Source organism: Etheostoma cragini, chromosome 5, assembly GCF_013103735.1.
Source record: "Etheostoma cragini isolate CJK2018 chromosome 5, CSU_Ecrag_1.0, whole genome shotgun sequence".
NCBI lineage: Eukaryota > Metazoa > Chordata > Actinopteri > Perciformes > Percidae > Etheostoma > Etheostoma cragini.
In genome coordinates this window covers 9,710,475-9,725,355 of record NC_048411.1, presented here as the reverse complement: position 1 = coordinate 9,725,355, position 14,881 = coordinate 9,710,475, and the positions used below count along the sequence as shown (strand labels likewise).

Below are 14,881 nucleotides of genomic sequence, written 5' to 3'. Positions count from 1 at the left end.
TATCTAAACAATAGAGCAATATCTAGGGGTAAATTCATTTAAACTGAATTAATTAAATATGTACTATAATTAGTAACTTACTTCCACAGCATTCCAGTTATTCTAAAAACAATTCAAATGGTTTTACAACATTTAGAGTCTTTTTTCTCAATTAAATTGAAATTAATTGAAGTGATTTAGAATGACCTGAATCATGTCCAGCCACCATCAGCCCCCAGAGTTACCTGTAAAACATGAGTGGACAGTGGGGTCAACTCCTCTGGCGGACAACCTTAGCATATGCTTAAACCCCTAGAGGCCGGATCAGATGTGTAATTGAGTGCCATAACAGCTGCTACTATCCACTACATACAGCTGGTTATTCCCTTCATTGCTCACTCAGACACCAACCCTTCATCCTGACATACTAATATGACTCGTCCCTCTGCTTAATCTCCTATTGGAACCCTGTGACTCACAGTGACCACTTATACAAACAAAATGTAACATACTGTATATTAGGCTGACCTGGGCAGTCCCGGGCCCCGAGGCAAAATTTCTAGAAATTATTATTTACAGTCGCACATTAGCAAGGATTTGACATAATAAACTACACTGTTAAGCAGCAGCTACAATTGGTTAGCAGAAGTTCCCATTTGACCTGGCCCGGTTGACAACAGCAGACTTCCTGACAACCACCTAAATTGGATTATGTCAGAGATAAATATGTTACTGAACCCTGAGCAAGTGAACACTGAAGAATAATGTATGTACTGTTTTGTTATTATATATGTCGAGATTGCAGTGTGCTTTGCTTGTGATGCTGAGATATTGCTCTATTCTTCTATTGATATTTGAAACTTGACTTTCACATTGGTAAATGGCTGAATAAATGCAGTCTTGCTGTTTAGATTCATCAATTATGTGGTATATTATGTGTAATTGGTTTTGCGATGGTTTAAACATGATCTGTTTTATGTCTGCCCGCTTTCTTTTGTAAATTGCTTGATCCTGCTCGGTCTGCCTCCTCAATAAAAACAATTTATCATGATCATGGGGGATAAAACCTCTCTGTTTGTATATATGCAGTACAATGCAAACGCTTGTACTTCAGACAGGGCGTGTACTGTTTAGTCTCCTGTATTCATGTGCGGTATGTGTGTGCCTTTTTGTATGATTGACAATTGTGAAGATATCCCCCATATCTGGTGTCATATTCCATTTGACCTGTGTTGTACCTTTTATATCGTGCAGTCAGAGAGGGAGTGATGGATGGACAGCTAGACTGACTGCAGACAAATGACAAGAAGTTGAGGAATCATTTTTATATTGGGTCAAATATTAGTCAATCTGGAGAAGCAGAGTTGACTTATAGGAACACTTCAGCAGCTTGGTCTGTCAACACACACACACACACACACACACACACACACACACATACTGGGCGCACACACCCATTCTTATTTTCCATTACAGGCTCACAAGTATGAACACACAAAGGTAAAGCTTTCTTTTCCTCAGCCTTTCTATCCATCCATCTCCATCTGTCTTGCTATCATACTCTCAAACACACACGAACACACACACAGCCAACCTTTTTGTCCACTCATCTGGACATCACTGACATGACCTATCTTAAGTTTGGCCACTAAGCTAATGCTGGGTAGCTTTTTGTTGCTGCAGTTGTCATACATATTTTTAAAAAGGCCAATAAAAGCCTTTACTCTAAAGATGAATGTCTGTTTTTTTGGCTTATGTTATATTGATATTGCTTCAAGATGAGTAAACAACATTACTGGGAATTGTATGCGTAAAATATCTTAAGTGTCCAGAGTCCTATTAAATATTTTCTCATTGTTACCCCAGTAGCTTTTTGTAAACTATTACAAAAAGCAGGAAAGTTGGGGATGATAATGGCTTACTATATGAATTGCATTTTCAAACTTAGTCTTTATATTGTATTCTGTTATTCTGATTAACGTTTACTTATGCAAGGCCTGCAAACCTTAAAGTTCCATTGTAGACAGAAAGTTATCCAGCAGTCAGCTGCCCAACAATGAGTCAATGATTGGCTGATCATCAACAGTTCAAGGTTGAAGCTCATTGAACATTTATGTATGTGACCCCATCAGTGATGTTGGCAGTAAGGGTAATTTTTGTGGGTGGGGGGTGTATTAATAATGTTTGACAATATAAAAGGGGGTTAACTTAATATTCAGAAAGAAAACTGGTATGTGATTGCCTCCACAAGGCTCTCACAGACTGTGTCTCAACTCGTCAAATACTGATCCAAATATTTGTTAACAGCTATAACAATACACAGAATATTGAATACGGCCCTTTTAAAGTTTACTTAGACAATTAACCATGAATATAGGTTTTATTTTGGCAATGTAGTGTGCCTTCATTTAACGTTAAAAGAATTTTAAATGAATCATAAACACAATGCACTGTGTTTATGGTATGTAATAAGCAGAGTGTAAGCTTATGAACTAAATCTAGATCATAGTTTCCTTCTGTAACTTGGTGGTAGATGGATATTTAATGTGGGTTATGGACATGCATACTCAATGTGTAAAATGGAAAAATTCGCAACCTCTACAGTACTAGAAAAAAAAGTAAATCAAATAAAGAACATACACAAGCACAAATGCCCATCCACACCACACATTGTACAAACTGTTTACTTTAGATCTATCAAGACAGCTTATTCCTTTTTTTGCAACCATTGATCAGTTCATATCTAAATGTCAGGTTGCATATCGTCATATTTACGGCAGAGGTTTGGGGTGTGTGTGTGCAATTGCATGTACATGATTGTGTGTGTGTGTTGTACATTCTCTATGTGGATCTGATCAATAAACTGAAAGGCTGACATTTACACACATACGCACACACACACATAGACATACATATACACAAACACACCCACAATTTCAGGATGATGGATGTCTTGCATGTTGGCCCTGTTACCCTCTGACATCACCTCACATGCTATCAAAGACTTTCGCTGGCCTAGCATTATATTTTCTTTCAGCCAGAAAGAGAAAGAGGTGAGAGCAATAGAGATAGAGAGAGAGAGGAACTTATAGCTGCTGGGAAATGTCTGCTGAAAGGACGAAAAAGTGAATGACTATGCTGCTCTTTTCCCCCTTGTTTTCATCAGAAAGTGAGTGATTGATCAATAATGTCATTGGTGTGTGTGTGGGGTTTTGGTGATCAGGGCGAGACCTTGTCAAGATGAGGTTTGGTGGCTTTTGTTGAGTCTGACAGCTCTCTGTTGGTGTTGGAGTGTGTGTGTGTGTGTGTGTGTGTGTGTGTGTGTGTGTGTGTACGTGTGCACACACTTGTGTGGGTGAGAGAGAGTGATGGAGTTAGACCTCGTCAGATGGGATTTGCAAAGAGACTGTGTTCTTGAGCAATCACTAAAAAGGTCAGACACATAAATTAACGCCAAAGCACACATAGACACAATCTGGATTGTTCAGAACTGTATCTCTCTGTCTCCCTAGTATACATGCACAACCTTCATAGACTTTGTAGATCATTGTTGTGTGACCACAGCTGGATCAGATTAATTAAGCAGACAGTAATGGTAATTTAGATTTATTAGTTATAGAGGAATCACACTGGCCTTTGACACCCCTCTGCATCATGTCATGGTATGGTCCAGTGCATCCAAGACCAATACTTTATTGCAATGCCCTCTTTTTCCTGAAGAAATATCTCTTTTTACACTGTAATGCTGCATATAAAGTCACAGTTTTTTAACCCTCTCTAGACAGTATTGTGTATGTCCAGCGTTTCTCAGTAAAGCACGTGTCTGTAAGGTTCATGCTGTCTTCACAGCAAAAACATCTACAGTGTCCTGTAATGTCTTTCATTCAATTTTTGTTTGAAAATTCAGGGTACATATTAACTAACTATGATACAAAAAAATCCTGTCATCATCTTTTCCGACTTCAGCTTAGTCCACTGAGCCCACGCAAGTATTAACACCTTTCACTCTTTGTTTTCTGCTTTCTTCTCCTGCTGCCGTGATGCTCTGCCATCAGTGCAGAATGAGGTCAACTAAATACATCATACCACTGCTTCCTCTGTTGTCCGCCGGTGCACCGCAGTAGTCAGGGGCATGGTAGTCTCGCTTTGCCAGACCATCCACACACTGCAGAGCGGAGGAGGGTCTGGCTACTCCACATAGCATCATGTGATGGGAGAAAAACGTACTGTGGTTTATTGGTATTTCTTCAAACCGATCACAAGCGTCATGGGCTGCACTGAGCCCTGAAAGTAGCCGCTGTAAAAGAGTTGTGCGAGAGAAAACTCATATTGGAGAGTTATTCTAGCTAGCTGTCTCAGTTTACCCTGCAGAGATCTAAGGAACAGTCAACGCCAGTTCTCATAAATCAACCGGAGTTTAAAACACGAAGAAAGCAGTCGGAAACGGACATACATGCATCCAGTGGAATTTCCTGTGGCACTGGACTGGAACGTCAAGGATATACACTGGGTGCATGGCTATGGAGGTTCGAAAAGTCATCCTCAGTGCAGTGCTGTTTTTTTCTGTTAACTTGTTGTTGTTTTTATTTTGCAGTGTGACTGCAATTCTTATGCAAGGTTATGGCCATGTGATGCAACAAAACATACTAGAATGTGACTCTCACAGGTACAATAGAAGACTCTATAATTAGGGCCTTCTACAGATGGCAGCAATGTATAACATGCCACTACCACATTTGTAGCATGTAATATTTCTAATGAACTAAAACCTTTCTGAGTACATTTTGTTGATGTTTTGATCCATTTCTAATCATATGCCATTTGTCTAACTCAATTGCTGCAAACTTTCACCAAATTATATACCATTACTCTACACAACCCTGAACACTGCATACATTTTAAATCTGAGTGGCCCCATTATATTACATTTCAGTTATTGCATACTTTAGGACTACTGAACCTTTATATTTTTCGATTTTTAGTGTTTTTAATGACAAAGGGTCACCTTTTACAACAAACAGTATTCTGAAGCAATATGAACAGAAACCGTAGAAAAGACAAACAGAAGTCTTAAAGTTTAAACACAATATTTACCATTTTATTCTTGGCTGTGTGTATTTGCTCTGTTAGCCAATGGTCTATAGGCTGAATGTTTTCTCTATGGTTGTATGAAACTTACCAAAGCCTTGTGTGTCAGCACATCATGCACACAGAGCATGCACGTTACAAATCACACTAGACACTATCTAACGTGACAATTCATTGCTTGAGTTAACGGCTACACATTACATGCAGGTATCATCTAATCTACTTTCATGAGAATGCATGTGATTGTGTGTAGAGCGGAATACACATTTGTACTTGTTATTGTATGCATGGCGGTGGAGGAACAACCACTTGAGAATACCAGTTATATCAGCTAATGTTTATGTCAGTGTGTACTGTATATGTATATTTTGTTCACACTCCATCAATCAGCGTTCACTACTCCTCTGCCACACATGGGAATCCACAGAGCTAAACAGTCATGAGAACCCACCCTCCGCTTGACATTGCCTTTTCTTTTACACACACACACACACACACACACACACAAACACACACATTTGACATAAAGTAACACACAATCAAAGATGCATAAGGCACCCTGGGAGTGGCATAAGTGAGGCAAGTGACATTAAGCGTAAATGGCAGTGATCGCATGCAGCAGTCATGATGTATCAGGGAGAAAATGCCTCAGTTATCATGCACTAAATGCTCAATTTAAAAACCGGAAGGGTAAAGGAGCAAGAGAATGAATAGGAGAGTTGGGTTTAATGAAAATGTGTGCTCCTCTCACGTTGCGATAATGTTAGCCATGGGGAAGGAGTCTGTGATAAGGCATGAGGGACCAAGGGAATGTAAGAGTAAGGTGCAAAGAGGTGACATCGCTTGACCGATGAAAGCAATGTCAAGAATACAATGTCTTGTAGTGTTACCACTTTATTAATAGTAAATCAAATGAAGAAAGACATTACATAATTGGTTTGTGATGGTCATTTCTGGGAAATACAGTATTTTAAACACAAGCAGCTTCTCTTCTCTGTCTATCTCATCATTACTCTTTTATCAATGCCAACTTTCTGCTCATCTCCCTGAGCTGCCTGGTGGTTTGAGATGATAAAAGTACTCATACTCCCCCACCTCAAGACCCAGATACTTTAACCTTTAACACCCCCCACGCACATATGCAGACACAGTAGCAAAAATGAATTATAGTAATGCAACTTGGATGGATTGGTGTGTAAATAGATCCAAAAGCGTACAGCAAATAAAATTACATTCCTCCAGGCACATAATGCAGCGGTGACTGTACTGTAAGGGAACGCAGTGGTAGAAATGGGTCAGTGCAAGTGTGGATGCTTGTGTTTTAGATGTTTGTGTATCTTTTGCATTTGTGTCTCTACTTTCTTAGGATGTGCTTGCGTGTTGAAGTGTGAAGCTTGGATATTTCTAGTTTGGAGGCTGGACTGTAGGCTATGTGCTTGTTTTAATCACAAATAGTGCAAGAAATTAAATTACACAACTAATTTTCAATTTAGAGCACTTTATTCAATAGCAACGCCTACTCTCCCTCTTAAAGCTTCCCCCACAATGTACTTATGCAAAGCATGTGTGTGTGTGTTTTTGTGTCTTTCATGACTGAAATGTGGATGGGGGTCATAATTAGATCAAAATAGTGTGTGGTGGTACCAGACTGGGGGTATACAGTGGTATGATGTTGCAGATCAGTCTTAGTTCTCTCTGTCTTCCTTTAGACTTTGAGAAAAAGGCTTACTGTGTATTGACACTGAGTGATTTGATTTGTCCCGAACTGCAGAGCTGGTGTTTGTTTGATCTTCTGACTGAACTGAGCAGAAATGAAGCTTTTGCAGAGCTGGTCATAGAGATCAGAGGGATCTCTGTGGTAGCATTAATGCAACAATACCCAAGTGACTCCTACTTAGCATGTTGACATTGAATTGTTAAAAAGGCTATGGCAGTTTGTGTGGACACTTACACATGCACACATATAAGGCAGTTCTGGATGTAGCAGCAGTATTGTGAGTGACTGAGTGAGTGACTTTATGAGTGAGTGACTTTGTGAGTGAGTGACTGCGGGAGTGAGGGAGTGAGTGAGGGAGTGAGTGAGGGAGTGAGTGAGTGAGTGAGGGAGTGAGGGAGTGAGTGAGTGAGTGACTGCATGAGTGAGTGAGAAAGTGAGGGAGTGTGTGAGGGAGTTAGTGAGGGAGTGAGGGAGTGACGGAGTGAGTGAATGAGTGAGGGAGTGAGTGAGAGAGTGACTGCGTGAGTGAGTGATTTAGTGAGTGAGGGATTGAGTGAATGAGTGACTGAGTGAGTGAATGACTGTGTGAGTGAGGGAGTGAGGGAGTGAGCGAGTGAGCGAGTGAGGGAGTGAGTGAATTCCAACCCCTGAGCAGTCACGTCTAGTGGCAGGAGCCTGCCCTTTCGCTAATTAGCTTGAAACATCTGCCCAGACGGCTGCCAGAGGGAGGTTATAATGGGAGAAGTGAAACACTCCCATCCACCGACACTTGCATACAAGCTAACAACATCAGAATACAGATATTTGCATTCCTTTACAAACCCGATCACATTCACAAATTACTGTAAGCCACACATTTTTTACATTTCCCATATTCAAAATGTTAGTTTTGCCTATATTCCTTTGTACATATAATGTTAAACCTTAATGAGCACCCAGGGAAGGGAACTGGGAGAAGGGCAGTAAGATAGAAACTCAAACAGGCTGGGAAATGGAGAACAGAAGAACAGCTTGCCAAACCTCTTTCTTCTCTCTCTTTCTTTTGTCCCTCCTTCACTGCTCGTTGTTTCTGTTTTGCAATGCTCCCATAGACAGAGACAGAAACAGCCTGATATGACATACACAAGATGAAAAACCCTTAGCATTGTAGTAATTCTCATTGTTTAGTTTTCAGCTATATTCCAAAGTAAAATCCGAGGCAGTAGGTAGAAGTGGAGAAGAACAGAGATGCTGTCAGAGAAAAAGAATAAAGGCAAAAATCGAGTTTTTCCTCTCTTCATCATTCTCCTTCCTGCCGTACTCCATGTCTGTGTAGCAACCATGTTTCCTGTAGACAAAGTGTTTTACGGCGGCCGTCGATATAACAATGATGAAGTTTTATGGAGACTCTGTGGGAGATTAAACCACTATTAGCCACGCTCCGCCAGCTCTCTCCAGCTGTTGCCTTTTGTTTACGGCTAAAACAGGTTTTATGGCACACGGTACTGTAGTCACCTAAACAATTATAGCAAATGATATACGAGAGGCACTGTATGTTTACACCTGGAGTGCAGGGGCAGGGGGGTGGAGAGAGAAGGAAGGAAAGCAGCGTGTGCACTCACAGAATGAGAAGTGAGCAATTAAAGGAGAGCAGAGATGATGGGATGAGAGGTGAGGCAGGAGCAACGATAAGAGAACAAAATTAAAAGGTCGGGTGGGATTGGGATGGAAGAAAATGAGAGACAAAAGAAATGAGAGGGAAAAACAAGTGTTTCTGACAGAAGAGAGTCAAAGCAGTGTTTGAACCTTCATTCTTGTACCAAAGTAAATGATACAGACGGAGTGATGTGTCTTGAAATTGTTTTGTAAAAGGAGAGATGCGTAAAAGATGAGAGACAAGATAGAGAAGATAGACGAGAACAGAAAGAGAGTAGATAATAAATGGCAGTAGACTGTTTGGTTTGAGTTAGCACAAAAAGACAAAACACTGCACTAAAACATCTATTTTCGGCTTCCCTACTTGTTGTAGGTTCTTAATGGCACTGACATAGATTCTTGAAATGTTACCTTTAGCTATCCTTAAGTGATGTTCTACCTACTTAATGTTATGTAGCTTGTGTTCCGTTTTGTCTATTTGGGCAAAGGAAGCTAAACTAACTGATAATTGAAAATGTATCACTTCCCAGCTGTGTAAAAGATGGATGTTACTGTCAGTCTTTCAAGAAGCAGCAGTTCTCATTAAGCAGGCTTCAATAATGTGTGTGATAGGTATAGTAAAAAAAAACTCACCCTCATACGTGTCAGAGAGCATGATTAAGAAGGTGTGTTAGACACAGCGTCCACTGGGAACAGAGGAACAAGAGAACCAGTTAAACAAGCTGACACAAAGCTGACAGAAATCTACTGCTGCTATATGAAGGGAAATTAATGATATTATAACAGAAATACATGTACTGTACGAATGGTGCTGCCAAGATGATAGAGTGAGAAACTGCACAGACAACGCAAAACCATTTCAAAGTGTCCTAGCTGCTGTGTTTCACAATTGTGTAGTTACTATTTAGAGTTGACAAATATAAATATTTGAGTTATGCCATTAACAATTCATGGAAAAGGTTTGCTTTTTCCCTGCCAAAACGTGTGTGTGTGTGTGTGTGTGTGTGTGTGTGTGTGTGTGTGTGTGAGAGAGAGAGAGTGAACTTAGTCCACTCAAAAGTCTGTCTACTCTTTGTTGCCTAAATTACTGCGAAGATCTCGACTGTAGGGATTCATTTTTGTGTATTCTGTGACACACAAGCAAGCTTCGCCGCATTTGCATGTCTTTGAAAAGATTTTTGACTGATACCTTGAGCAACGTTTTGTTTTGCTTTGTTTTTCTCTCAAATGATTTATGCCAAGCTTTATACTGGGTTTCAGCCATGCACATTTCCATAGTGTTCTTTTCCATAATATTCACACTTCAATAGTTTTATATTATCTGAGCCACAAAATATATGGAAAGCCAACAATTATGGAATTACTGCATTTCTTGTCTATTAACCCTCTGATACTGAAAGCCTGCATATTTCTACTCTATTGAAGGCAATTTCTCTTTCTTATTTCTCATTGAGATTTTGAATAAAATAAATAAATGAGTTTTTTCTGTATGTTGCAGGTGGTGGAGACCAACCTGGTTGCCTTCGATTGTCACTGGATCCTGATTAATGAGGTGAGTGCCATGGAAAGGATTTATGGATCCGTACTGGGTGTGCCTTCTTCAGTTCACCTTATTCTTTCAATTATCCAGGGAATATGGTTTTAGATCCAGAGCCCCTCTAATCCCTGCATTGCCATTTAAAGGAGAGAGGAGAGCTTACACATGTGTTGACACATCCTGTTCATCCAATAACACACAGAACTTGATGACCACTGACAAATTAGTTCATTTAAGTGAGCTCCAGCTGCTGTGCAAAACCAGGAAAGTAACAATTGGGTGTGTTTTATGCTCACCACTGAAGATGGAGCCACTGTATCCAAACACTACATTGTTAGAAATGACAAAGGTGACCTTGTAAGAATTCCTTTGGATGATCATACTGTATATATCGGCTCAAACTTACATTAAAGGTATTACTCCTTTAACTCCTCAATAAGAGCTGAAAGCAATAGTGCGTAGTTTCTGACGCTCCCATGAGAAATGTCTAAGTAATGACAACAGCACTGTCGGCGAGTCCACATGATACAGCGTTCCGTGACCGCACAGCCCCCCCAACTCCACACAGCTGCTATTAGCAAAGAAGGACCTACATCCATGAGTAGGACACTGAGGATTAAAAAAAAAACATGATAGAGTCTTCAGAAGATGTAATTATCTCTCTCAAGTTTCTGCGGACGACACAATCTTCTGAACATAGCCATGCTGAGAAACACAAAGAGAGCTGGCTGGAGCTGATAGTTGTAACTAGCTTTGTAGCAAGCATCACTCATTTGGCAATGTCTTGAATGTAACTGACTTTCATTAATATCAAAAGGTTACGCACTACATATGTTTGCGTGTGTGTGTGTGTGTGTGTGTGTGTGTGTGTGTGTACACTGATAGCTAATGCACTGTGTCTTGATAGCCTCAGGCATTACAGTAAACTAACAGAGCACAGCAAGGGGTCCATGTTCACTCATTCACACACAAGAGCAAGTGCGTAAATAACCATATACAAAGGCATAAGTATGACGCGTTAGAGAGTAAAGCACAAAAACAACATTTACTGACAGAGCAATGGAACATACTGTAACTTGGTGCAAAACAAGAGCAGATCCTGAGATTGACTCTAGTTTCTCCCTCTCCCTTTTCCATTTTCAAGCCATAGCCTGTAATGCCACCATGTGCTGCAAGGCTCAGCAGTGCTATTACTAGCTGATTTGTGCAAAAAACGTTTTCTGCTTAAATCAAATGTTAGTATGCATGACATCCATTAATGCTGCAGGGACAGCCAATCATTATTTTCTGATGTTCGCTTTTAGAATGTCAGTCTTGGTACATGAAGTTTTTTTTTTTTTTTTCTATTTGATATGGATGAGAGGCTGCAGTACCATTGTCACTATTCCTGCAAGTACCTCATACACCCTCTCAGTATTGTTTTTGCATTTTCTCAAATGCTAATGCTTCCGGGGAGTGAGGGAAAAGAATGAGACCCACCCTTGCACTTTAATGAAGATGGCAGGCTTATCAGAGGTAAAATTGTTGATGCATTTGTTGAAAACAACCACTTTGTATTAGTTACTGGCTTTATAGAAGGACTCTTCTGCCACTGAAGTGTCTCTCCTCTGCTAATTGAAATAAAAGGCACACTATAATGTGCATTTCATAATGTAACACTTGAGAATTTACCGTTCACTTAGAAAAAAAGACTATCTTTGTACAGAGGCAGATGGCAGATGGTAATGTCAGGCAGCCTACTGAGCAATCTATCATTGCTTGTCAACCTGGTAGGCTACATTCACATCTATCTGCCTAATAGAGTTGTCTGCATCCTGTCAAGCATCTGGTATTGTCTAACATTCTTCAGGACTCCTGGCAGCAACCAGCTCCTTGCGTAGCTTTCTGGGAGGCTTAACATGTCATTATGCACCCTGCGTAAATGTCTAGCAGCATGCAGCCTGTAACACTTTGTACCTGCTGCTTTTGAGGAATAAATGGTGAAATGCGGCCTGGCAGGCCAATGCTCCCTCAGTCGGTAATGTTTTAGCAATGAAAGAATATCATTGTAGTATGTTTCCATACTGCTCTTATAGTTATACTTTATACACCAAGTGAAGCATGTTTGCTTCTTTCTGTGTTTTGTCCATTAGTCATATGAAGGTTTCTAACTTCGCACATTTACAGATAAGAATGTCAAGTGTGAAATGGTTCTAGTTGTATTATAAAAAAAACATTTCACACTAGCTTGTGGCTACCATGTGATACAGGCTGGTTATCACTTGTAGTTAGCTCATTGTTAAAAGAGAGTTGTTGGCAACTGACCACTCCTACTCAAGGAACAACAATCTCTCAGGGAACAGTAGCTGGTAGTCTTGGTGTTGGAAATGTTGCTAATGTTGTTAAGTCAAATCAATTAGTATATATCTTTACACTACTTCAGCCCCTTCACACAAAAGTGTTGACAACTCTTGTGCTTCTGGCATGATGCTGTCAGACTGTTTCAAGCTCTCTTTTAAGTGTCACAACACAGTTTAAGGTGTCACTTAAAATACAGCTAGAACAAGTTGAGAAAAGGGAGTATGATGGGAGGAGACCAGATTGGGTCATAGTCAGAACAGGAAGGCTAAATGATCCTATATATACATATATATATATATGTATATATAGGCTACTGTGTATACGGTATCCATATAATATATACAGTACATATATATATATATATATTAGGGCCGGGCAAGTTACTAATTAATTAATTAACGCTGACAATTTTTTTTATCGCGCATTAACGCAGTTTTTATTATGTCTTCATTATTGTAAAAGTTTGTTGCTCACAGGCTTTGTAAATACTGCAAAGTTGAATTTTTTTTATCACATGAGTACTTCCAGTCTGAAATATCACCTTGACAGTTGATACTAGCAAATCATTCAATGAAACACACAGTGGCGCGAGGCTTTGGCAGACTACGTTAGATGCAGCGTGTTGGTAAGTTTAGATAAACAAAGGCAAGAGAAGCTAACAAATGCCATAGCGACGTGGACAGCTACAGACTGCAGGTCCTAGGGTTGTGGAGGACATCGGTCTGAGAATAGCAACAACGACGGCAGGTGTGAGATTCCCTCAACACGCACAATCAGACTCCCAGTTGTTTGAAAAGGAGAGGACTGCAAAAGCGACCACGTTACAAGATGCACCCACTGCTGCTCTTACTGAGGACTATTGGACTCACTGGGTAACCAGAATTATCTTGGTGTTACAGTGCATTACATTGATGAAAAGTGAGCGCTGCATTCACAAGCTCTGATTGGAATGAAAACAGAGGAGAGACATTATGCTGAAACATGCGCGGAACACTTTATTGAAGTTGCACAGCAGTGGAATGTGTCAAATAAAGTCACCGCAGTTAGCACAGACAGTACAAATAGATACAAAATATGATTGCTGCTGCCAGCCTTCTGCCTTTTGATCATGTCCCCTGGTTTGTGCACGTTCTCCAGCGTCCTGTCACAGTGTCTCTGCTTAACAGTGCGTTGGACAGTGTCCTTGCGAAGTGCAGAAAAGTTGTGGGGCACTCTAAACCCAGTCCAGCAGGTGCTGCAGAGTTAGAGAAACAACAAAACAACGTGGACATAAGAAGGAATCGTTAGCAAGACGTTCCAACCAGATGGAATTCCTCTCTGGACATGATAAATACATTGTTTAAGTTGAGATGTACACTAAATATTTTATTTAACTGCTACTTTATAAACAAAATGCTGGTAAGTTTTTGCAGAACAAATGTTACGGCACTTCCGTTCATACGGCAGAACATTTAAAAAGAAATTGCCCTATATGCACCACTTTTGAATTCTTTATTTCATTTTGCAATTAATCGGAATTAATCAGGGAAACTATGCGATTAAAATTTGTAATGGCTGCCCAGCTCTAATATATATACACACACATGTATATGTATATATATACACATGTATATGTATATATACATATACACATATATACTGTACATATATATGTGTATGTATATATATATATATATATATAGTATATTTATGTGTGTGTGTATGTAGACATTCCAATTGGCATTTAAAAACCTCCATCCATATTTCATTAGCAAACACATATTTGTTTAAAATGCCATCTAAGTTGCAGTACAGCTATGGGCTGCATGCGTGGGCTGCATGCGTGAGCTGCTCACGCAAACGTGCAAAACAAAACATGCTAATTTAGCCAACTTAAATTAGATATCTAGTCACTGATAAACTGTTTTCACATTAATATTTGTGGCCAGGATTGTAAATTATAGTTTTAATGGAGGACAGAGACTTGAAAAACAGAGGTGAATACATAGGTCATGAAAATGAGAAGGAAAAGGAGATGGAGGTAGAAGAAAAAAACAAAAAACAGAAGTGAAGCAAGGAGAGTTGAGGTGGTGGAGAAAAGAGATCCTAAAGGAGTCAGGGTTTACAAAGGTTGGGAAGGCGTAGAAATGTGCGGGGTGTGCACAGGTTTTGAATGGACCTTTAGATGGCTGCTTTACGAAATGAACATGGTGCGAGGGAATTGTGTTTTCTGCAGTGTACACACATCCCATCAGGTGTGTTAATGATCCAGCAAGCTGGGTCTAAACAACTTGTTATGTGCTTCCTGTTCTGACTGTTAAATATGACAACGAACAAAAACAGAATTAACAGGGTACCAGCGCAGAGTCTTAAAATTAATATTCTAAAAATAAGGCCTTAAAATTCGTACATTTCGTTCACAAAGTATTACATTTTGTTTACAAAGGTCTTAAATCAGATCTTGTCCTTTCGTAGGAGTGAAAAATTCCCTTAATTTCATAAATAAATGCTTTTTGTGTCTGTGTGACTTTACAATTTACTCCGTTCATGACTTGGGTGTTAGCATCAGTACAGGTGTTAGTAAAAGGTCTTAAAATTACTTAAAT

The 14,881-nt window shown here is 39.7% G+C and overlaps 1 protein-coding gene across 3 annotated transcripts in view; it reads left to right on the top strand.

Moving 5' to 3' along the window:
• The window catches only part of grid2 (glutamate receptor, ionotropic, delta 2), a 468,031-nt gene that overhangs the window by 282,991 nt on the left and 170,159 nt on the right, over positions 1-14,881 (top strand). For all 3 annotated transcript variants that reach the window (XR_004656592.1, XM_034871281.1, XM_034871282.1), the window contains exon 5: positions 9,918-9,971. Coding sequence is in view for 2 of the 3 variants with exons in the window: in XM_034871281.1 (XP_034727172.1) it covers positions 9,918-9,971 (54 nt within the window). In the remaining variant the exon portion in view is untranslated. The remainder of the gene's footprint in view (positions 1-9,917; positions 9,972-14,881) is intronic.